Source organism: Lissotriton vulgaris, chromosome 8 (assembly GCF_964263255.1).
Source record: "Lissotriton vulgaris chromosome 8, aLisVul1.2, whole genome shotgun sequence".
Lineage (NCBI taxonomy): Eukaryota > Metazoa > Chordata > Amphibia > Caudata > Salamandridae > Lissotriton > Lissotriton vulgaris.
The window spans coordinates 1,126,091,748-1,126,118,243 of NC_141696.1; the positions used below are offsets into that span (position 1 = coordinate 1,126,091,748).

At 45.7% G+C, this 26,496-nt stretch overlaps 1 protein-coding gene across 4 annotated transcripts in view; it reads right to left on the bottom strand.

Annotated features, from left to right (window-relative positions):
• PHF11 (PHD finger protein 11) overlaps window positions 1-26,496 on the bottom strand; it is a 534,242-nt gene that overhangs the window by 382,501 nt on the left and 125,245 nt on the right. For all 4 annotated transcript variants that reach the window (XM_086934974.1, XM_086934973.1, XM_086934971.1 and 1 more), the window contains exon 7: window positions 5,141-5,175. In XM_086934974.1, coding sequence (XP_086791100.1) covers window positions 5,141-5,175 — 35 coding nt within the window. The remainder of the gene's footprint in view (window positions 1-5,140; window positions 5,176-26,496) is intronic.

A 26,496-nucleotide genomic window follows, 5' to 3' on the forward strand; every position in this document is an offset into this window, starting at 1 on the left:
ATTGCCATTTGCACATTTATTTTTAGCATAATATTTATTTATTGATGCAATATAATTATGAATTGACCCTCTCTTTTTATACATGGTCTTTTATAAAAATTTTAACATATTTATATGTTATTTATTCGTTGCAATGGAGTCACATATTGTAATACTATATTGATGTGTATATATATATTTGTACTAGTTGTAGTGTCTTCCTTATCATGCTGCTAGTTCTAAATTTGCACAAACTAAAAACGCATTTATGCAGTTATACTTGTTTGTTGTAAATGGAACCAAATTGAAATTTCTACTTTATTGTGCAATAGAAAATATGCTATCACCAGTTGAAAGACATCCTTAGAAAGCTACCATTTGTTTGTTTCTATCACCCTACACGATGAGTTTTTTCTCTATGTCTATTGTTAGAACACGTGGTGGTATCACGAAAAAAGAAAAAAATCGAGTGTGTGCTCTATTTAAAGTGACCACAACTGCATTTCCGTTATGTGATCAAGGGCAGTCCCTGCCCGAAACGCGTCATGCCTGCTGAAACTGCTAAAATGGATAATAAACGCTCGTTTTAACACTCAGGAAGTCGTGTGGTGGTCCTTACCTTCTGTGGTCTCGACTGGCGAGCAGATATTGCCTTGTATATATATATATATATATATATATATATTATTCTCTTAAGAACTTTATGGACTGAAGAAAGGCCCGAAGGGCGAGGTCCTGTAGGGGCTGTGGTCTAAGTGACTCGACGAGCGATTTAGATATACCTCGATACAAAGATGCAAAACGCGATCGAAACAATACCGAAGAGGGGAATAGTGCTGTACGAACCGGCCATGACGGTATCGAACCGGAGCACAGTCACACATATACGAACCCTCACGGCGGAAAGAAAACAATCTGACAATGGAGTCCATGCCTATTAGCGAAATCACCAAGAGGAGGAGTCACGCTACCTTGTGACTCAAAAGACTTCACAGACAAACAACTTGCAAACATACGAACCCAACACTAGATGGCAGCAGTATGCAAAGCCAATCATGCCTCACTAAGGGCCCGATTATGATTGCGGTGAATCCGCATCCTCCAGGCCGGCGGAAACCACCGCCGGCCCGGAGGATGCGGATTCACCGCTGCGGTGTGTGTGCAGACCCCCCGCCAGATTAGGATGGCTGGGGGGTCATCGCCGGACAGGGAGACCAAAAAAGCTCCAATATGGTGGCGGTGTCTATCAGACACCGCCAGCCATATTAGGATTTGCCCTTGGACATGCCTTTCCGCGGCGGCAATGCCGCCACGAAAAAGCATACGGTCTTTTCTTTGGGGGCCCGTTGCGGGCCCCCAGGGTGAAGGGGGTTGGGGGTGCACATGGGGGGTACCTATGGTACCCCCCTGCATTTGCATCCGCTTTGTGCATGCAAATGCACTGCTGGCACTTTTAACATTGCGGCGGGTGCTCCTTGAAGCAGCACCCGCTGCATTGTTAAAAATACAGGATATGACCGCCAGGGTGGCGGTCACATCCTAATTCGCACGGATGGACCGCCGCTGCCCCTGCGGACAGTCCCTCCTCCTCTGGGGTGGCGGACTGACGCAGGTCCGTCCGCCATCCTAATAGGCCCCATAGTTATTACCAATCAAAACTTTCAGGAATTCCAATCCTATTTTGAATTATAGTAATATTTTCTTGTTTAATGTTTTAATAAGCTACTTATAATGCTACATATATTAAAACTTCGATAGTCCAACTTTTTTTTGACAAGCATTCTGTTCCACAATATTTTTGACACAATACTTTGGTAGTTTACATACAAAGTATGTAAGCTCGATATTTCTGTAGATGATATTTTTGACATGGTGTTCTGGTGTCATTATTTTGTTGTTCACGAGATACTGTCATACAACTGCCCTCTATTCATCCTTTTTGTGGCATTTAATACTCAGGATTTCTCCGCATTTGTCAGAGAGAAATCTGCAGCAGTCGCATCATTTATGCTGGTCAAGAATCGTTTTGGGAATTCCTTGCAGGCATAAAAGGAGATATTTGCAAATATAAAAGACTGTTAAAATGCTATTTTATTTTTCATCCATTTTAAATGTATTTTGAACACAAGGAAGAAACTTAAAGGAACATTTCAGAAATATAAAACCTGACTATTACTCAGGAACACTTTTTCTCATCCATGTAAAAGCGGTTCCCCTAGTTTTAGTATTAGGATGCTCAATTGCGAGTAGTATAACACGTAAACAAACTCTATGTTATTGGCAAACTCATTGTGATAAAACCCATGATCCTGCAGAGCTATGCTTATGTAATGTAAAATAAACGGTTGCATGCTATTACCACACCTTCATTCACCACGCATGTCTTTATATTGCACATTTCAGAACACATACCACTACCACGCATTTACATTAATTCACATTAGAAACATCTTCACCACGCATTTCACTACAACGCATACTTTTACCACGCTTACTGTCTCTGAAAAATTCTATCACAGTGTAACTCTGCCACCTACAATTCAAAATGTATACATTAACTCTTAATACATTTTTTTATTCCAATTGTTGTTTACACATTTGGTAGTATTTGAACGTATTATATTTTTGGGGGAAGACTCCCCAAGCCCCCTTTTTTAATTATCATCAAACACATGGTTTTGTCTTGTGTTTTAAAGACTTGCGTGTTTAAGATGCAGAACATATGTGTTAAATGTACTACGAAGTAAAAACTTCGGAGTAAAGGCTGTTTCCCAAAACAAACCTGTCCCTGATAAGAAGTGGATTTTGAATGTGCTCATTTGAGATAGGTGTATAATAGTATGTCAATCCAGTGACAAAGCCAGAGTTGCTCAAGCCATCCCAGCTTACTGTTCGAAAACAACTGAAAATAATCTACATATCAAGGAGGCAATACGTCTTTAAAGTAGAATTTATTCTTCAGGCTACATGGTTGTGGAGCATGCAAGGCGCAATGCCTTGACCAGCCACCGCCTCATTAAAAACTGTGCAGTTTTTGGGCATCGCTGTCTCCCTATATTTTGATCCTGAGTTTTGTTTGGCAGAATCTGGATATGTCTGCATACTATTGCATGAAATGTGAAATGACGGTGTCTCTGGTAAATAATGCTTTCTTACAGATATCTGTAGGGCTCACGCCCACATGTTACAGGAAATACCAAATAAAATGTGTTTTGAAAAAAATAAACTGTGCAGTTTGAAAGCATAATATTATTTTCACACCTAGCAACATATGAACATTTTAATGGAACGTTCACCCTAAAGGTTCTACCCCAAAAATATACTTGAAGTAGCATGCACAGTACATGAAAATAAATTTAGATACAAGATGCCAATACTACAAAATCTTATTTCAATATTGATTTGGAGTGTTAATGAATGAATTTGTACTCATTCAGAGAAAATCCACTTATTGTTTGGCATTCAATTTTGCCTGATCACTTATTGTTTGGCATTCAATTTTGCCTGATCACTTATTGTTTGGCATTCAGTTTTGCCTGATCACGACTGGCCTGGTGTTCCCGCACCTGGTTTCCTCAGTGTCCCATGTCAACGGACAGTAAAACTGCATGAGGCTTTAGCGGCAACAGCAGACAAGCCTTGTCCTCCATAAAAACCTGTTTTTTGTTTGGCAAGGGGGTGGGGAGGGAGCATTCATTGCGTCCTCTGACAGAACTAATCTTTAACTTCCATTCCCTACTCTCTCTGGATCCACTCCTGCACACATTTACCACCTGCTTAGAGCAGGTAGTACATATGTGTGTTAAACCCTTCAGAATAGGTAATAAAGTGTGGAATACCAAACAGCACTTCTGTGTTGGCACAATTATTCTTCATTCTGAGGGGTTGAACTCTTAATAAGGAGAATTCCATGCAAGAGATACCAACCAGTAACAGAAAATGCAGCCGCTGCTAGTCTCCACCAGTGGCGGCTGCCACCGAGTTGCAGGGGTGAGGCGGGGGAATAGAAAAATGTATTTAAAAAAATTACTTACCGTGTTGCTGAACTTGCTTAAAGCAAGAAACACACCCTGGCTCCTCTAAGCCAAACACAATGCTGCAATGCAGTGTTGTTATTAGTCTGAGCACAGTGGTTTGGTGCTTAGACAGGAAGTGGGAGCCTGTGCACGTTCCTCACCAGTCTGTGTATTACAGCCTGATGGGGGAACATGCAAAGTAAGCATGACTGTTTGGCCGGCCCAACTCGGACAGCCAAACAATCATGAGCACTTAAGTGCCTACCACTCCTCTCCTTGCTGGCTGTGACGACAGCCAAGCCAAGCCCCGCCACACACAACTGCCTGAGAACAGAAAAATAAAATGATGATAACGTAATTTTATTTTTATTTTTTTCACTGCTCAAAATGCAGTGGGGCGGCCGCTGGTCTCCACATGGTATTCCACTTAACTTGTAATGAGGAACTTAGAATTATTGATGAGTCCAACTAGATAGATTTTTCATTTATCAAGCACATGTATGGGAATGGATTCCAGGTCAGAATAGAGTTAAATGTTGCACATGATTCATTATCGGTGGTATCTTCTGTATTGCATGGAAAGTACGGGCGGTTCTATAACTCTTATTATACAAGCCAAAACACTGAAGTTCTATAAAACGAATGAGTTTGGATTAAAATAATGTGAAGAATGCGAGTGATGAGGAATAAAAGTGAAAGTCATTGTTTCGCCACCCTCAGCTGAGGTGGAGTTTTACTGCAATGAAGAACGCCTGCAATTAAACGTTAATGGCTATTCCTGAGCCCCAGTGTACAAACTATACCCGAGAAGCTGGAGTGAAAGCACTATATTTGACAAAGTACAATACTTATGTAGGACATCAATTCTAATGGAGTCATGGAATTCAGGCTGCCTAAACTCACCAGAGGGTGAAAGGAGCAGGCTATCTAGTAATGGTCACCATTGCTCAGGAACCTCACATGACAAGCAGAACTGAGTCAGGAATTAATCATTCTATACTGGAAAAGAGGGATAGGTATAAAAGGGAGGACAACGCTAATAATCTAACATTGCTAGTAAGTATTCCATCCAAGCATCTCAATCACTAGCTTCAATGGGTAACATAAATATTTAAACATAGAAAGGGAGAATTCCATGTTTTTACCTTTTCGGTGTATTCAAAACCTCAATTTTGTTTTCCTAAGGAAAAAAAAATACACAAGTCAATAGAGTAAAAGGCCCAGTAAAGAAATCAAATAGCAAACCAATAAATTAGGAAAACAATTCCGTAATGGCAATTTTGTAATTAGATTTTTTGACAACTTCCAAAGAAAAGTATCTGCAAACTATTCAGAATGCAACAATGCGACTGACTTTCAACTTGCGAAAACTTGAAGGTGTATTTGCAGCAGCTCTACTTGCTGACCATTTAGAAACTCATTAGGTTTAACACTGAGCATATGGCACATGGGATTTACTGCAATGCTTTTCCCAACAAAAATGTGTAAAGTATGCCCCCTTCTGTTCTCCGAGTTCCCAAAATCAAGCCCTATTTGTAGCCCCTAGAAAGAGCTAAAAGGGCTGAAGGGAGAACTCCCAGAACTCTGCAACAGTACCCCTTCAGACACGCGTTTTGAGCCCACACTGCTCAATTTAGGAAGAGACTAAAAACCTGGCTCTTCGTGCATTAAGTAAAGTCAAAGTAGCAAATCCTTCCCCATCAAAGGGCTACAGCCGTTTTTCAGATCCACGAGGTAACGTCGCTGACAGCCGGGAGACATCAGGGCTGCCGAACACTGGGTGATCTACCAGGGGATGCAATTCTAACCTATCACAAGCCTCTGGGCTGTCGGGCGATTCTTGCAATTTGCCCAGCAGCAACCAACCCCAATATTGCTTTAATTCTTCCTACAAATTCACGTTTCCTGAACTAAAAGCCACAAAGGACTCCAAATACCCTGTTAATATAATTATGGAAGCACTACTGAAGAATGGTACAATATATCAAAAGGAATTATTTCTAACAGTGTGTTATGTGTAATCCAAAATCAAAGCAACGCCTTCAATTAAAATTTAAAAAAAACAACATTTGAATATGGTTCAATATTTAGCTTAATTACACAACTAAAGATAATTAATCCGGATAGCTCTACTATATCATGAACCTAAGTCGAGAGTGCGCATTAACGGTAACACATCGCACCCAATTCATATCAGTCGTGGTACCAGACAAGGGTGTCCACTGTCTCCTATATTATTTGCACTAATGCTGGAGCCACTGGCTTGCAAAATCAGGCAGAAGCACCCTGAAACTGCGCTACAATTTGACCTTAGGCCGGTAAGCATCTCTCTATACGCAGATGATATGGTACTGTATAACAGAAATCCGGGTGTAAATCTGAACCCGTTTATTAGGGAATACATACGATACGAACAATACTCAGGACTAAGCACAAATTGGTACAAGTCAGTGGTGATACCCTTAACGGCGGAAACCCCGCAGCCCACGTTGGAATATCCGCTCAAATGGGAAACTGGTCCCGTAAAATACTTAGGCGTCTGGGTCCATAGAGATCTGGAAGTAGTCCTTAGAGAAAATTATGGGGTGGCTCTGACCAAATTGGAAGAAACGGTAGAGAAGTGGATTAAAATACCGTTGTCACTGGCTGATAGAATCGCCCTCCAGGAAATGATAGTGCTGCCTCGTTTTCTGTACTTGTTCTGGAATGTACCCATCTGGCTCACGGATGCGTTCTTCAATAAACTGCGCTCTGTACTTCAAAGACTTACATGGGCTGGTAAGCAACCTCGGATAAGCTGGAGGGCACTCACGAAGCCCTACCATCAGGGAGGGTTTGCTGCTTCAGATTTACAACTTTATTACTATTGTGCTCAAGCTCAACATGCGCACTACTGGTTACAACAACACGCACACATACCGCATATAGCGGTGGAGGATGACAGTATTCACCCACACCGACTGACACAATACATGGCAGACCCGATCAGCTACTACCCAAATAATAACATACAACCTGTTAAATGCACATCCAGGGCATGGCACACGGCGTCAGGAGGGCAGAAATTACTACTCTATGCTCCGGCACTCCCCATGGCAAATCATCCAAAAGTAACGGTCTCACAGGAGCTGAAAATGAGACAGTTACTACGAGACATGGGATTTGCGACAATGGGATCGTTCTTCCCGCACAATAAATGTATCCCCCTCCAGAGTCCCTCTCTATGCGCCCACCAAACACTGCTAAAAATGTACGCGTACTATAGGTTAAGAGCTGCCATACAGGAACTGTATGGCACGTTTCCAGCTGAACCCCCAATGCTACAGTCCTTACAAATATTGCTAACAGTGCCATCGCGATCACAACTGGTCACTAGACTATACACAACATCCCAAACCGAACAGATAGAAACCCCTAATAGCTCACTTAAGAAATGGGAGGAACAGACGGGAACACCTATCTCGGAAGAAGACTGGAGTTTTAGTTGCGCACAGTTGAGTCTACTTACACCAAATTGCAATCTACGTATTATTCATTTTAAATTCTTACATCAGACATATTACACCCCGGCCAAACTGTATAAGTACGGGCTTAGACCGGATGATACTTGTCGGCACTGCTCGGGGTCACGAGCTGATTTTCTACACACGGCATGGGCCTGCCCTACCCTGCACAAATATTGGCAGGAGGTTACTGCTGCACTCACACAAATGCTAACTGAGCAGATACCGAATACAACGCTAGTGTGTCTGTTGGGTATATACAGACTCAAACAGCTTAGAAGAAGGAAACTGCTGGCGGTGGCGCTTTTAATGGCAAAAAGACATGTAGCCATTAAGTGGGGTAGAAAATCTGGGTAGATACGAGGAAGTCCTTCCTCAAGCCTCCAGACCAAAAGATTTCTGGCAACCGCTGGTGGACTATCTCCAACAGCAAGACGGATCGTGATATGTCTTGTGGAAGAACATGCAGAACTGACTCGGCTGATTGAACAGGGAGTTGTATGGGAGATGTGAGTTTTATAGACGACTGTCCTGTATGCAGTCAATGTCAGTTGTTTTTTTACTAGTACTGTACCTGAAGTAGAGCTGTTTAATATATGTATCTTGGCCATGAATCTTATGTTTAGTAAAATACGTCATTGGATAGGACGGACACCGAGATATGTAGTACTCTGCAGGAACAATTATGTGAAACTGTAACTAATTTGCTCATTTTGCTGTCTGGTGAAATAAAAAATGTTTTTTTAAAAAAAAAAAAAGATAATTAATCCAGGCACCATTTACAAAACTAGGGGCAATTATCACAGAATGAGCTGGGGTAGGCGGTATTCAGCAATGTTTCGTTTGAAAAACTTTATTCGATTCAAGTGAATCATAAAAGTACATAGTTAAAATGATCAAACTAAGCTTAAAAACATTCCATGCAGCATTTTAGACATAAAATATATCTATACAGTATATAAAATTTCGAAACATAATATTCTACAAGATCCACCATTTTCTATATCAATCCAAGGATATCAGGATACATGTATAACCTATAATTACTTGGAGCCCCTTTTTCCCTATTTCTCTATCGCGATTCATATCTCTTCCTGATTAAAATAGCAGTTCTAATAAAATTTAACACAGCACAATTAGTGAAGGCATTGGACAAAGATCGTAAATGATGAAAACCATCCTGATATGAGCAAGGGGAGATTTTCCTCAGGATAGGCCTAATAGAACGTGCCCTTATGTCTTTATATAAAGTGCAAAACAGCATAAAGTGCATTGTGCTTTGTTCGGCTACATTATTACATGAGCAAGGAGTCAATCTCTCACACCACCTCACCTGATTGGGAAAAGCCACAAGAAAGTGCAGTGTGCAGAGACTAAATCTGGTCAGAAGGAAGAGTGATTGTGTATGAGTACTAAAAGATAGCTAGAATTGTTGGAGGTTTACCAACCCAAGGTTTGAAGTTTCCCCATCCATGTTAGATGTTCTTAGCTCGTTATAATAGGCATTTTTAATAATTAATTTTATATTGGATTGTATTCCACCAGGGTTTTCATAATAATTTCCCAGGCCAATCTTATTAAAAGCGTTTTTAACATAGCAAAGCAAGGGAATGGACGATACATTTTCCAAGCTTAAACAGTCCCTTATAATCACTCTGGTAAATGATAATTCCTCCGAAGACCGCACTTTCCCCCATAAGATCAAGGGGGAAATTTTAACTCTATCTTCAACATAATCCAATCCCAGTTCAGAGTGACAAAATGTTGTGGGAGAACTGATGGTGACCATCAACAATCTTTTTACAATCTTATTTTCCAAAATTTGTAAGTGGCTGGTTTTTTGACTTCCAGATACTCCTGCCCCATAGGTTGTGACTGACCGGCATTTTGATTTATATAGTATAAGAATTTCTGCCACGGGCTTATGTCCCAATTTAGATGCAATGCGAAACAAGCTCTCTATAATTCTACTTGTCCGTTGTGCCCTAGTCGCAATTGAGTGGTCCCAATTCAATTTATTGTTAAAAACATTCCCTAAATATGTAAAAGAGGGCACCTTTTCAATGCTTCTTCCATTTATCATGAATTTTCTCGTTTTTGTGTTTTTTGGGCCACAGGCCATGATAAAGGACTTACTAAAATTCACTTTAAGATCCAATGCCGTCATAAAATCAGTAAAAGTAATCAGGGCTTTTTGAAGGCTGTTAGCTGTTAAAGGCATCAGTAAAGTGTTGTCAGCATATGACAACAAGGAAACCGACTTGCCTCCTATAATCGGATAGTCCAGGTGCTGGTTTATTAGGAATTTCTTCACCCCTTTTGTGTATAAAAGAAATAAAAAGTCCAAAATACATCTCTGTCGTACACCCTCTGTCGACACAATAGGCCTAGTTTTTTCTCCTCCTGGTCCATAACGTATAGAAACAGTGGTAGATAAATGCATCCTACGTAGGAGGGTAATATTTGCTTCCTCAAAGCCCATCTTTTTCATAAGAAGCCACAGCTTCCCCCTATTAACTGTGTCAAATGCACTGGATAAGTCCATGAAGGCCAAGTGGATTGATCCTCTCTTGGCCTTCATGTACTTACCCATGACTAAGGACAGATGGAGGCATTGCTCATTCGTGCCCATTCCCTTCCTAAAGCCGTATTGTGAATGGGATATCAGGCCAGCATCATTAACCCATGACTCAACAAGGGCAAGAATTACCCACCCAGGACTTTGCATGTTGCACCAATTAAGGAGATAGGCCTGTAACAAAAGGATCATTCCTGCTACCCTTCTTGTATATCGGGACCACCACGGCCTCTTTCCATGAGACTGGAATGCGGGCCACTATTATTGATTTAAAAACATTTGCCAGCAACGGTGCCCAGAATAGTGGGTTACCTTTAAACATATCCAAAGAGACACCGTCTGGCCCTGGGTTTTTTGCAGAAATGCCCCTCGACAGTGAATCTTCAACCTCACAAACAGAAATGGATAAGCTAAGTTGGTTTGCAGTTACGGAATTAACAACTATGTCTTCTTTTTGGTCTTGCAATGATACACCTTTAGGATTGAATATCTTTGAAAAATGAGTTATCCAGGCATCCCCGGTTATTAACGACTCCATGTTCCTAGCCTCATTTGTAAAACGGGGGCGATTTATAACTTCCCAGAAGCCTCTAGAGTCCTTGAGGGAACTGGCTCTCTCCAGATCTGCCCATGCGAGTTTTCTTAACTTGTCCTTTCTCTGCCCAATTACTTGTTTATAGATTTGTCTTGCTTTCCTAATTAAATCCCCGGCACGGGGGGCCATATGCAAAGCCTTTTTATGATCACTTCTGGGGTTGGGTTCCACCAAAATGTTATCTACAAAGTGGGAAAATTTCCTTGAAATCAATATGAAATCTATAGTATTTACCCTACCCCCTCCCTGGAATGTTGGATACTGTTTAAGTCCCCCAGGCAAATTATACAAACAGGAAAGCATTTAACCACGGCCTTAATAATCTCCACTTTTAGAGTATTAATGACCCCACAATCATTTTGATCAAAGATGTTATAATACCAATTGATCAATAATATTAGAACATCAGTTAGATTTGAGATCAAGATAATCAGAAATCAAGGAGAATCAAAAATATTCTCTCTCTTTATCGATCCATATTTTACAGAGATCAAGGTCACTAAGCCCCCCTTTGCCCTCCCTACAGCAGATGGAATTACCTGAACAGCAAATGAACAGAAACCATCAATAACAACCTCATCTCTGCTCCATGTTTCTTGTATGCAGATAATGTCAAACGTCTTAAAATATGATAGCCAGGGGGGGCGTGGCTAGCAGGCCATGATGGCGGACGGAGTCTGCTAGAGCTCCAGTGCCGCCGGGAAGCAAACATCCTGGGAAAGCCTCTGCGGGGCCGCTGGACACCACAGAAGGGACGGACCAGATAGCGCTGGACTCCCTGGCCACTCTGGAGAATTTTGGCATACTTGACGGTCGGGGGGGCTGCACAGCGGAGCTCGGTGGTGTTGCGGCCTGTACCCCTGAAGGCGGCCGGGGCCTGGAGAGTGATAAGCGCCCAGACCACACATACCCCAGGAAAGCCTCTACGGGGCTGGCCGACACCCTGAAGAGGGCGGACCTGATCGCCCGAGCAATCCGGCGGCTCCGGACAGTCTTGGTGGTTCCGGCAGCCGAAGGGACTACGAGGCGGAGCCTGGCACAACTGCGGCCTAATCTCCTGAGAGCGACTGGGGTCTGGAGTCTGAGGCACCCCCGGACTGCAGGGCGTCTGCGGCGGGAGACACCGAGGCTACTCCTGAGCGGACCGCTCGAGACGTGATTGCACTGACAGCGGCGGTAAGGAGAGGCGACAACGACGGGGCCGGCCCCGGGGACACAATACCTTGGAGGCTGCGGGGCGGGGGATCGTTGCCCTGATCGGGACCGGACCGGAAGGCCCTGAGGAGTGCAGAGACACCGGGAGCCCAGCGGACCTGATCGGATCGTCGCCGGAGGGTAGGGGGGTGAGGCGGACAACACCCGCGGTGAGCCTCCGAGGGTAGCGATAGGACGACGCCACTGAGCTTGCTTCTCCTGCAAGGGGGGACCCCCCCCCCATCGACCCCTCCCCCCCAGGCCAGCCCCCTGAGTGGCGGCCTGAACGACCAGGGGAGGTTGCCGAGAGAGGGCCCGAGAGGCCTCCCCTGTGCCACGTGGTGAGCCCCCTCAAGAGCGATTGCAGACCTGACAGGAGAGTGGCGACTGGCGGGGCTGGGGAGTATCACGGAGTACCGCCCTAGGAGATACCCGCACCTAGACATTGAATACGCCTGGCTGAAACTACCATGGTTCGGAAGGGGGATAGGACCTTGGATGGGAAGGACGGCCTGATGGCTGCGGGAAAAACCCCGGGTGCCTTGCCGTAGGGACCCACAACGAAACCAACGGACCAAGCTCCTGCTGGAGACCTGCAAGTTGATAAACTGGGCTTGATCCTACAAGAGATCAGAGACTCTAGGCTCGCCATGGAGGCACAAATGGGAGCCCTTACCACTAATCTCTCTCTTCTAAAGGCTGACCACGGCAAGTTGGCTGACAAGGTGAAAGACCAGGGTGTGGTGTTGGCGGAGATAACACCGAAAGTGGCCGACCAGACTACCTCCATCAAACAACTACAGGAACAGGTGACGACCCTAATGGAGCACGTGGAGGATGCCGAAGGCCGCAATCGGTTCCGAGATCATGTCACCGCAGAGGGCCTGTCGCCTGCTTTTGTGTGGAAAGAGCACACCGAATCCCCACGGGAAGGCCTAGACCAGGACAACCACCACGACCGCTGATCGTCAAGATCCTTAACTATTGGGATAGAGACATGCTACTCCAAAAGGCCCGGGAGAAATCGCTTATAGAATATGAAAATCAGCGAATCTCGCTATACCCGGACTACACTAATCAAGTGTAAAGGCAGAGGCCCTCTTACTTTGCGGTCAAGAAGAGGCTCCAGAAGGTAAACCTCCAGTACGCCCTGCTGTTCCCCGGCTCGCCTCAAGATAATATATGACAATAAGACCCACTTTTTTGAGAGTCCTACGGACGTGGAGGAATGGCTGGAGGTGATGGATGTCGAGGCGACCCAAGGAGCATCATCCAACAGTTCCAGGAAAGACTCGGAGCACACGGGCAGAACCTCCCCTACGCCGTCTGCGCAATCGAGACGGCGCAAGCCCTCTGCGGCACAGCAAAAGGAGGACCAGATGGTAGCTGTGGACATGGTGGGCTCCTTCAGGAATGAACATGAAACAATCAACACGGACACGGAGGACAGCACACTGCACTCAGACTCCGAACATAGCATGGTCCTGTTTCCGACTGTGACGCCGAGGGCGACGGATGAACTACTGGACAATGGACATGAGTGACTGTCCAACATGAAGTAACCTGTGCTCCAGTGTCCTACTGATATCCTTTGATGGTGATCTGAATGTGGCTGGGATGTGGGGAGTGGGGGTGCGGGCCTTTTCAGTGATAGGGAGGTGCCCTCTTTTTCTTTCTCTGGGATGTCTAGTGGCTGAGCTCAGGCTATAGTATTATGTACCTCCTTCAGGGTAGTTACAATCCGTTATCCTACCAAAATAGACTCCTGCAGGTTGTGACCGCCTTAGGATAGAGAGTGCCCCCCCCCCTCTTACTTCCCCCCCCCCGGAGGCAGACAAGTATTATAGCTAACAAAAAACTTCCCTGGTGGCGCCATTGAGCCAACGGCGCAGAACTGTAAGACTATGAGGATAAGGTACATGCTCAGCCAACCCCCCGAAGGCGTATGCACCAATGTTTGGTTTGTTATGGTTTACATATTATGGTTCGGCACAGCAGTGTTTTCAAGCTGCGCCAAAAGAGTTCGAGTTTGGAGTGGGCAGAAGTACGTCTCCTGACTATTGATAATATTACCTGTGCTGCAGATGAGGGCACTGTTTCCCAAGGCACTTCCTACCGAGTATGGCTGACACTATAGGGAAGTACAGACTGGCTACCTGGAACGTGCGGGGACTTGGCGCTATACAGAAGAGACACAGAATACACGCATTCTTACTCTGACAGCATGCACACATTGTATTCCTGCAAGAATCCCACTTAACACAGTCCGAGGCACACACACTGCGGAAGAAATGGAGGGGTACTGTATTTTCCACGATAAACTCTGCTTTCTCCAGAGGGGCTACCATATGGGTGAGACACGGCACTCCGTTTGTTGAGCTAGAGAGAAAGGTTGACGATCAGGGGAGGTATATCCTAGTGAAAGGCACACTGGACAGCACATTGGTGGTCCTGGGCAGCGTATATGCCCCGAATTTTGAACAAGATACATTCCTCACGAGGGTGGGCCGAGCACTGGCTGATTGGGTGGATATCCCTTGGATCTTGGGAGTGGACTGGAATTTGATATTAGACGTGGACCTGGATAGGTCACATCCCCCCTATAGACGACAGGTATACATAGGTTGACGGACTCCTATAAGACCTGGCTCCAAGGCTGGGGACTGACGGACGTATGGCGAGCATTACACCCGACACACAGGGAAAATTCCTACTACTCCCCGGTACATGCCCTGCATACTCGATTAGGCAGGTTCTTGTGCACTAACTCTCTGATACCCAAATGTGCGTCCTCAGGCTACCTGGCTAAAACCTTCTTCGACCACAGACCTCTGACACTGGACCTACAGTGGGGAAGGGTGCCGACCCCAGTGCCCACCTGGAGACTCAACCCGTTATTGTTGGAAGACGGTCCCTTCCGCACATCCTTGTCGGATACGTTGGACAACTATTTCCGGGAGAACTGGGACTCGGCGACCTCTAACTTAACGGTATGGGATGCTATGAAGGTTGTGATCAGGGGGGCGGCCATAGGACAGATGGTGAGTGCTAGGCAGGAAATCTACAGGAAACGGTGCAACGTTGAGGACCGCCTGAAGACCTTGGAGGCGGCGGTAGGAGAGGACACCGACCGCAGGGGGGAATTGCAAGCAAGCAATATAGAACACGCAGAACTCCTAGAGACGCTACGAGTTATTGATCATAAAGACTATCTACGACGGCAACAGGCCGAATCGGACAGATCGGGTGCTTTACTGGCTCGGCTGGTACGAGATAGTTCCGAAGCTCCAGTGATTACGCAGGTCCGGGATGGAAAGGGGAGAATAGTGTCTACACAGTCAGCCATCAATGCCGCCTTTAGGGATCATCTGAGTACACTATACGCCTTCCCCCCTTTGGAGGACCGGGAAGAGATGATGACCTTTCTAGGGGACCTGCCTTTCCCAGTCCTGTCCCGAGATGAGCAGGCGGGGATGGACGGACCCATCACACAGCAGGAAATCAGGGTGGCCATCCGCTCTCTCAATCGAGGTACGACTCCCGGTCAAGATGGACTACCGGTAGAATTCTACCAGACCTATTCTACAACCTTGGTACCTGTACTGGAGAAAATCTATAAGGCATCATATGAGACCGGTCACCTACCAGTCTCGACGATGCAAGCCTCAGTCATATCAATCCCGAAACCCGGTAGGGACACCCTCGACCTAACTAATTACAGACCCCTTTCAATGCTCTCTACGGAATACAAAATACTCAGTAAAGTCATAGCCCTGCGGATACAGGCTCACCTCCCGGCCCTAATACACCCGGACCAATGCGGCTTCCTACCGGGGAGGAGCACGTCCCAAAACAAGAGGAGGCTCCACGCCCTAATGGCTGATGTGCCGTTGGCCCTCTCTCGGGCTGACTGTGTCGCACTAGACCTCCGGCAGGCGTTTGATTCCCTGTCATGGTCATTTACGTTTGAGGTCTTGAAACGTTTTGGACTCCCCGACTCCCTAATACCGTGGATCCGACTTCTGTATACGCGCCCAACAGCCAGAGCACGCACTGGCCGACACGTCTCCGATAGTTATGACATCCACCGTGGCACCCGGCAGGGAAGCCCGCTGCCGCCCCTGCTGTTTGTCCTGACCCTTGAGTCCCTGGCGATCGCCCTCAGGACCAGGATAGATGGGATAGGCATACCCATCAGGGGTATGCACCACCTGATATCAATATATGCTGACGACATCCTAGTATATCTCAAGGACCTGGAGGAAAACCACTCGGCCCTAGCGGCCATTTTTGACCGGTTTGCAGCTGTGTCAGGCCTGGTGGTCAACCCGGCGAAATCGGTGGGGTATTACTTTCAGGAGGGGCAACGGCCTTCCCACATACAATTTGGTGACTCCCAAATCCCGATAGCACAGGCCATATTCAAGTATCTAGGCATAAACGTTTATAGACGATGGTAATATCCGGCGGGCCATTACCGGCCTTCGCAGTAGTGTACAATTTTGGACGTCCTTACCGCTGTCCGTCATGGGCAGGATAGCGGTTTCTAAAATGGTAATGCTCCCCCGCATGCTATATTATTTTGTAAATCTGCTGGTTCTTCTCCCGCAACACATATTTAATACACTAAATACGATCCTGATTAATATCATTTGGGGATCTGGACGGCGGAGAATAAGTCTCAAAAAACTTCAACTAAGTACCAGACAGGGAGGTCTTGGAGTGCCGGACCTCCGTGGTTACTATTATGCGAGTCAATTACAATGGTTGTCAAGCTGGGTAGCGGGTAAGTACCTGCACGAAATTGATATCACATGTGACCAGATAGCGCACGGAGAGTTACACTCCCTCCTATTGCCCAGGGCCAAGATACCCCGGGATTGCCATTTTCTTTTACACACCGCTCTGACTTGCTGGCGAAGGGCAATGACGTATACGTCGACAACCCAGCCCTACGTGGACAATATCCCCCTGTTGGGACTCCCAACGCTACAGGGACGGCTGACGCAACGCAGGTTGCAACCATGGGCGGAGGCGGGAGTGGATAGAATAGGGGACTTGTTCGGAGATGACGCACTATTAGACCATGCTTCCTTTATACAAGCCACGGGGGCCCCACCATGACTGTACTTCCTACATGCAACAGTGTCGCACTAAATACGACGTACATGGGCTCCGCAGTGCAATAAACCCATGCAACATGAACTAGTGCATCTCCTTCACTACATGGGAACAGGGGGACACTTAGTGCGGTGGCTATACACCGGGATTAGAGAACATGCTGCTATGCCTCTTAACACACTTAGAGACACTTGGACGCTAGACACAGGGGAGGTTCTGACGGACGGGGCCTGGAAAATTGTTCTGGAACACCCCAGAAGGGTGTCCAGGAATGTGAAGTTCAAATTTATACAGGCCATGGTACTGCATAGGGCATATCTTACCCACCAATGACTTCACAGGATGTTCCCTGCCTCTTCCCATTGCTGTCCTCAATGTCAGGCAGATGAGGCCGGTCTTCTCCACATGATGTGGTCTTGTCCCCGCCTGAGTGGAAATTGGGGACAGGTCCGACACATACTTCACACTATTACGGGCATGCAGATACCGGAGGGAGCGCTGCCTAGTCTGATCGGACACAGGAAAAGACCCAAGGGACATAAAGCCCCACTGAAGCTCATGGACCTGGCACTGTTGTTGGCGATTAGAGCACTGACCATGAAGTGGAAGTCTGCAAGACCCCCAGCTATAGTCACTTGGCGATCTGAATTGTTAAAGTGGGGTAGGGCTGAAGGCGTAGTTCTGCGTAGAGAAGAAGAACGAGGGCTACGGAAACACCCAATTGCACAAGACTGGGAGCGGATGCTGCTGGAACTAGAGGACATAGACTTGACGCCCTCACAGGCGGGGACTGCATAACTGAGACTGTTGGACAGGAGTAGGTGAAACCGAGAGTAGGGCCTTGTTCTCGGTGCGCACAGGTCTGCCAGACGATGACGAGCATAATTTTCCAGACACGTCTGTTATCTGTGAATTTCCTTCCTTCTTAGGCCAATGGATACAGTGCACGATGGATGGAGAAGCCAGGAGATGCACAGGAGAGGGAAGGGAGTTGGGTGGGACGGGGAATGGCTACGACTTGACTATGTGGGACTAATGTTATACAAAGACTGATGAAAACTGTGATATCACCAGTAGAGACCCACACACGAGAATGTGTTATTTTACATTGTTCAGGATACGACGCCAGTAGCACCCTGTATGAACACAGTTATGTGAGATAACAAGTCAAAGGCCTAAAGTTCATAGGGAGAAAACGAGAAAAGACTGTATGAAGTCAATGATGGATATATGTACAATGTAATGTCTGAATGCAGTCACGAATAAAGAGTTAAAAAAAAAAACATATGATAGCCAGGCCTCCTCTAAGATTCTTGATCTAATGCCTGCGATGTTCCACGAGACCATTCTTGATACATGGGCATTTTGGGTAAGTACATCTGCCTCTCCACCCCCAGCGTCCACATTGGGCTGTATTGCTAACAAAATACTTGATTCCCCATTGGCCCTCTCACCAACTTTTAGGGCCGATTGGGATGGATAATCTAAACTATCTATTTGGTCAATTACATATGAACAAGCCACCCTACCATTAAAGGGATCGGGAGCTATCTTTGGATTACTATTTGTAATTTCCAATTTCTCTAGACCACTCATGTTTGGTGCCAGTCAGTCTATATCTCCAAGACCACTCAATAGCTCGTATCGATTTGGGTGATACCATGGAGGGTACATAAGGTGTTTATTAGTTTGTCTGGGTCTCACCCTTTCTATATCAGTCCCTAGATCTCTCGGTGGCTGGTAAAAAAAACACAATGGTAGAATAGAGACTCCCCTTGAGCACAGGGACCAGGTGTTAGACCTTTCTAAAATAATTTTAACTAAGCCCGAGGATCTAAAAGATAGAACAATACAGTCCCCTGGTGTTTCTTTGTGGATTCCCCAACCCACCCTATCCGACGTACCATTTTAAATTCTGTAAACCGTGAATCATCCATCCTAATCTTCTCACTCTAAAAATGAAGTGACTTATTCCTCAGTGAGGACCAGAGCTCAACTGAGCCGGGTGGCAATGGAGGAACACTGGCTAATATCATTGGCTAATATTACAGTATAGGAGGTAGCTTCAGGAGGTAAAAGGAGGTTTGCGTGTACACCCTCAAGGATGTTTTGCTTACCTCCTATTAAACTTGGGATGTGATGTCTTTCGTTCCCTGAATGGTTACTACTTGGAACGTTTGCTGGCCGGGCTTGAGTGAGGGCCAAGTCCTTTACATGTGAAGGATCCTCCACTCTATGTTGTGACAGCCCCGCCCCCCTTCACATAACAGACTATTCTGGTTGTCAGTAGCATTAGCAGGTATATTTATATCCATATTCCCATTCATAACATTACTCTTCCCCAGGTTACATTTAGCCTTATTACGGTTGCTAGTTGTCGTAAATCTTTCAAAGTCGAACAATCTAATTGCGATAGCTGACAACCTTTGAATCAGTGGATCTAGAAGAACTGTTACCATAGTTTCAAGCTTTTTTCAAAAGTCAACCTCTACGTAGTTGACCCACCCGGAACAGTCTCAACGTTGGCTAAATTTGTCTCATGGGTGAGCTCTTTATCAGTAGATTTATTCCTACGAAGCTTGGGTGATGGTAGATGTTGTTTGCCCACGGCTTGGCCCTTTCTTTTCTTTGTGGGTGGTGCAAAACTGTTCACGTGATTGGTTGTAGATTTGGCTTTTTGACCCAGAGTGACCACATTTGGCTTGATCGATGATCTAGGAGTATCAGCGTTATTCCGTGTTGTATGGACTTCTATAATTTCAGAATCTTGATTTGTTATGGGTAGTTTGTTGTTTTGGGATGCAGGGTCTTCCAGGGTTGAATATGAGACGGGGCAACAGGAGCTCGGGCCATAGGGTTGGTTCTGTTATAAATATTTATCACAGGTTCAAGGGAAAGTCTCCGCTCAGTTTGTTCTATTTGGTGCATAAGTACCGACTCTTACCTTAGTAAGAATGCGTCCAATGTCCCCACAACCCCCTGCCCAGTTCCTAGCCTAAGCTTACTCATAATGTCCTGACCTTACAGACTATAATACTATTTATTTATGGCACTGTACCTTTATAATGCCTGTTTCAGGGAGCCCGTTGCCAATATAAGATGTTGATGATATGGCATAGCCTAGCCTCGATCAGTCTCGGACGGACTCAGAAGGGCCCGCCCTGTGTCCGGGCTTGGTCCGGGCGCCGTCCAAGCGCACGTCCCGCGTGTCTGCGGTGGTTTTTGTAGCGACTCCAGGCGCCGTTGGGATTGCTGTCAGCTGTGTTCCCCAAGCCTCGAGCATGAGGAAGGCTGGAAGATATGATCCTCCGGGACCAGGCAGAAAGCAAAGGCAAGCAGGAGCGGCAGAAAAGTAACCCGCGCTGCGCGAGTGTGCAGTGGTTTTTGTAGCGCCTCCAGGCACAGTTGGGATTGCTGTCAGCTGTGTGCCTCGAGCCTAGAGCGTGAAGCAGGCTGGAAGATGTGGTACTCTAGGCAGAAAGCAAAGGCAAGCAGGAGCGGCAGCAATGATTAACAAAGGTTGGGGTCATGAAGGAGAAGTCCTATTTTTGTACAGTGCACAATGCAAATCGATTTACTTCTAGACCCTTTGCCTGAAATTATGAGACACATTTTGCGTTGGTAGGAATGTGCCACACTCACAGCAGCTCGACATATGTGAAAAAATACTCAACATCTCCTTCCACTGTTCATAAAAACCCAAACAGAATTATGAGTAGTTAGTTCAGACTCCCGCCCTTGTCCTCTCAGTTGAGACTGCTGAAAACAGTCTAGGTTTCATCATAAAGGAAATCAACCACTAAGAGCTGCAGTGAGACCCTAGACAGAGTATTGCACATTTCAGCTCCTTTCCTTCACACCTCCAGGATGCCAATCAGAGGTGCAATGAGGGAATGGAGTGCTTCTTCACAGATTTTGGCATCTACGAGAAGGATTGATACTCAAAAGCAAGAGAGCAGAGACTGTATGGGGTATAATAAAAATATCCACAAATAGAGCAAAATAAAGTTTGCTGAACATCTTGAGGCGTATGAAGTAGACCTGCAAGAGCTTCAACCAGCACTGACCACAGCCTATCTGAATACTTTCAAATGACGTAAACCTTACAATCACACCCTCAACAACACTCTTGTATAACCAATATACTACCATACTCACCATGCCCTTCCAACGCTCAGTCTCCCTTTTCCACCTCAGTTTGCCTCTTATTTCTCTTCCAAGATCGTAAACATTAGCATTATCCTCACTACTCTTCTACAAACCCAGTCCGTTTTCTACTTGACACCCGTGGTTCTCATTGATATCTTAATCCTTCTTCTGTCTTCCAGCCGGATAACCGCTATACTTGAACCTGCCAAACCTCTTACGCCCCTTGCAATCACTTCAGTCCTTTAAAACTGAAAAAAACCCTTGCTCTCTCATCTAAAACCCTGTCTTACTTGACCTCAATTTTAACCACACTCTTACCTTAAATAAATAACCCCCCCCCCCCAACTTCAATTCTTCATATAAACAGTGATTTTAGCCCTTTAAAAAACCCTAACATTTCAAACCTGCAAAACTTACATCCAGTTTAACAAATTATTTCTTTCCCTTAATATTGCAACGTCTTGTAACAAACGAAGTAACCTCATTTATTACCACTACGAACTTCATAAATTACCTTTGAAATAGGCTCTAAGCTCTTCCTTCCAAGGAAACAGTCCTCTCTCTCTATTAGCCAATTTCATCATCTGGACTAACCATTGGCCACCACTCCTGCATACTTATTAGGCCTGCACTGTTGTACATCATTTGATTCCACCTGACCACTCTCCCTTGCAATCAGCACCATCACAGAGCACTTAAATTGTTTCTTCCTCTATAATCAATCTTTCTCTGTAATCAGAGGTATCTTCACCAACCTTTCCATTTGTCAGCAGGCCACGAGGTTCTGTTTTAGGTCATTATCTTTTCTTTTCACAAAGCCATGTCCTTAGGTGACATAATCTTAGTGTTTGTATTCTCCTATCACCTCTAAGCGGATTACATGAGAATCTTCTATTCTTTTCACATATTTAACTCCTCACTGTCAGTCGGAGGTGTATGACTACTTTTCAGCCACGCCCCACTGAATGCCAGTAGGTTACCTATGTTAAACTGATCGAAGTTGAAAATTACTTATTTTATTTATTTCCTTACAAACACAGCACCCACATGTCTTCCTGTCAACTTAAGGTTTACAGCTACAATTTAATTGAGAATCCTGCTCTCTCTCTGTAGATGGGTGGCACACAAACACGTCAATCAGAGAGAATGAGGGTGCCATACTCCATTCGGGGGGCATATGACAGACAGAGGCTACTGGGCCCCAACTATGGTGGCACCTGTGTCCTGAGGCCCCCCTAATATGCTCTGGAAACGTAGCTAAGTACACCCTTTCCGCACCTGAATCTAAGGGTAGTGAATGCAAGAAGTTAAAGGCTTCTCAGGGAGATAGTGTGGGAAACAAGAGACCACAAGTCAACAGTCAACCAAAAGACACAATAATGTATTGTCCAGTTTAGTGCTTATCTTATGAATTAAAGAAGAAAGTACTCTAATTACACAGCACAATGTAATACTACAAACGGATCAATTAGGGAAATCCTATGAAGGGCTGTTACCCTGTTGTGATCTTCCTTGAGGCGCAACACCCTTCGGTATCCACCTCATGCTGATTGAGACCACGGCATCATTAATCCTTATCATAATATGGGACAAAGCACTGATTTTTTTTTTTTTTTTTTTTTTTGAAGACGTTTATTAATGTTCAAAGGTGCAGTACATATAGCAAAGCCTACAACCCTGCGGGCCGGCTGCAAAGGAACGGTAAATCGTGAGGGTGCAAGGCTGCATGAGAGGGCGTGTCATTGCGCCCCTTGTGTCCCCGGTACACTAGGACATAGATAGTATAGTCACATTACCTTGAATCAAGAAAAGAAAAGGTCCATAAATGACGTCTTATTTTTCATTTTTTCTAGAACTGAGCCATGAAATCGGCAAACTAAACAAAACAGTTCGTATCGGTATGTCCCAATGTTCCTATCGCGACTTCACCACTTAAAGTCCGTCCCATTTGCACTGTGTTAGTAGGAGACACCTCTGATCGGTGTGGTATATGTCGATGATGTTACAGTACATCAGGAGGTCAGTGGTGTGCATGCGCAAGTGTTCTCGGACTTAAAGTGGGACAGCTCCTTTGGGCCATGGTATTTCGCCGGTCGCCGGCTGGTTAGTGGAGCATGTAGCAGTCAAGTGGAGTAGCCTCGCTGTCGGTGTATCAAGCGGCGTCTACGCCTGCAGTCGCCGCCTGGAGCGCCGCTGACGGCTTCTACCCACCGTAGCATGGGGGGTTGGAGAGGCCACCGTCGGTGAGCAGGGGTCCGATACTACAAACATGTGAACATATATGAGGAAGGGGGTGGGGGGGGGTGGAGTGTACTTGCGGGGGCGATGTCAGCAACTCTGTGCTGGGGGCGCATTGCTGGGCAATGACTGCTGGTGGGCGCCCGCGTGGGCGTCGAGCCGTGTCTGTGGTCTGCGCGCTGGGTGATTCGTGTCGGTGTCGCATGCGGTGGTTCCTGCAATAGAGCATTAGCCTCTGTGGCCCACCTCCGGTGTCACTTATTCTACGTGAGCCCCCTGACAGTGCCCTCCCCCTGCAGGGACCCCAGGATGCCATCCCAGAGCTGTGCTATCGGGAACTGCCTCAGACCCGCTATTTCTTCCCGGTGGAGCGCCGTGCCTTCCGCCCTGGCCCAGTTAGTAAAGGATGTGAACCAGTGTTTCGGGGTGGGCGGTTCCCGCCGTTTCCAGTGTCGTGTGAGCAGCCGTTTGGCCGTGATGAGGCCCAGATCCCAGAACCGTGCCTGTGTTTTGTTCAGTTTGGTTCTTTTATAGAGTCCGAGAATGCACGCCTCCCACGTGTCCGGCAGACCCGGGCCCGTGCTGTGATTCAGGAGTGAAATCACCTCCCCCCAGTACGCGGTCAGGGTTGGGCAGTGCCAAAGCATGTGCAGGATATCTGCACCCAGCAGGTCACATCTGGGACAAACGGCAGTGTCGATCGCGAAGTATCTGTTTATTCTATCTGGCGTTAGGTATGCCTGGTGCAATATGTACAGTTGAATGATGCAGAAGCGGGAATTGCGGGGGACGTTCACGGGACTAGCTAGGACTAGGTTCCACTCCTTATCTGTCCAATCCCTCCCTCGGTGCGCCGCCCATTTAGCCCTAATCTGCTGTGTGGGTTTTTGCGTGTGGATGAGAAGCGCCTGTGCTAACCAATGCGTGATGTGCGAGCCTCTGCCCATTACATGTAGATATTGGATCAGGTGGTGCATCGGCGGCTCATCCTGGATGTCACCCCAGGAGTCAGTGTATGCCCGTAGTACCGACGCATGGAATAGGAATTGCCCAGCCGGGAGTCCCGTGTTTTCCGATAGTTCCGCAAATGGGAGCAGGGCCCCGTCAGCATACATGGGACAAAGCACTGATTACGCACATGTGCAGTACTCTCAAATCATCCTCCAGGCATAGATGAGCTCAACATTTCAGTTCAAGCTCACCTCATAGTGGTTATCACTGAAAGTTGTACGTTTATTTCTGCAGACCTCGGTCTGTGGCTCAGTCTATCATTCTCTCACAGTTTTCAAGTGCTGCAGTGCCTGCGCTGTGATTGTAGCTGAGGTAGTGCAGGAGGGATGCAAGAATCACCCTGTTCATGAAGTGGCTTTGGAGCCTATCCGCCAAACCCTAAATCAGGCGAATACTTGTAAATGTTAAATGTGCCGCTAATCAATCCATTCAGGACAAAGTGTCAAATGATCATGTTCTTGCTGATCAAACTGCCAAAATTACTGTTATATAACCCATATATGAAGTCACTGTACATGTGTCTCAGGTTGTTGATCCCATAAGCACACCCTAAAAGATATTGCTGGATCTCAAGAATGTAGCTCGGTCACTGAAATCAGTGAATGGCTGAAGTCAATTGTAAAATAGATCCTGACAGAATGTGGTGGGACAACCAAGACAGATTGGTTGACCCCAGAGAACTACTCCCAAATGTATACAAATTATACCACGGTGTCACGCATGTTGATCGAGATGGCGTGCTTTGTGCCACAAAGACCCACTGGTTTTCTCTGTTTCCCTTTCAATGCCCAACAGCACTGCCATACCTTTGCCACGTGCCAAGCCTCCAATGCTAATAAAGGTGTCAAAATCACCCAAGTGAGCCACCCTTAACTAAGTTGATTTCTTTTGAGATTGTCTTACATCACCCCATACTACTTTCTGACACTCTTTCAGTATCATAAGCCTTACTTGATTTTCACTTTAATTATGATGGGACTCCAGAGATCAGCAAACAAATAATGTGCTGTTTCACCAGCTTAACTTCCCAGGTTGAAGCTGCCTTATCCAATAGCAGAATAGAAGCCTGTCACAAGCTACAACCCAGAAACCAGATACATTTGAAGATCCAGCAACAAAAATGCACACTCCAGGACCAATGGGGAGGTGCACATCAGTTCCTGCTCACACAAACACCACTGAGAAGTGTCACAGGGGGTCTACTGGATCCATGCAGATGTATGACGGAACCACACAAGCTATTATCACGCATGGCTTTACAACGCAGTCTTTACAACGACCGCTACACTACCACGCAAGCCTTCAATATTCAAGTTTTTACCACGCAAATGACTTTACCACGCATGCCTTTACAGCAAATTTTACGTTGTTAAGCCCCGCATAGTAAAGGCAAATGTGTGGTAAAAACTGACCAAGTAAGTATAACACACACACACACACACACACACACACACACACACACACACACACACACACATATATATATATATATATATATATATATATATATAATTTTTTAATGCATTTTGTTCGTTTTATATTCATAAATAAATATATATAGTTGTATATAATATGTGTATATTTACATATATGTGTCTATAATACATTTTTTCTAATAAATATATATATATATATATATATATATATATATATACACATATATACATATATACATATATACATATATACACACACACAGACATGCATGCATAGACCCTTGCCACCCCAAAACCCATACCCACCCTAAACCCTAAAAATCCCTTAGCACCCAAAAACCCCTACCCACCCTAAAAAACCCTGCCTATCCCAAACCCTAAACTCCCCACACAACCCAAACCCCATACCCACCCTAAATCCTAAAATCACTCTAACAATCCAATATCCCAAACCCTAAAACCCATTACCCATCCCAAAAACATTACCCATCCTAAATCCTAAAAATGACATTGCCACCCTAAACCCCAAAAAACCCTTAGCACCCAAAAACCCAAACCCCCATCCTAAACCCTTAAACTACCCTTGCCACACAAAAACCCATATCCACCCTAAAATTTCCCTCGCCACCCAAAATCACAAACCTACAATAAACCCTAAAAATTCACGTACCATCCA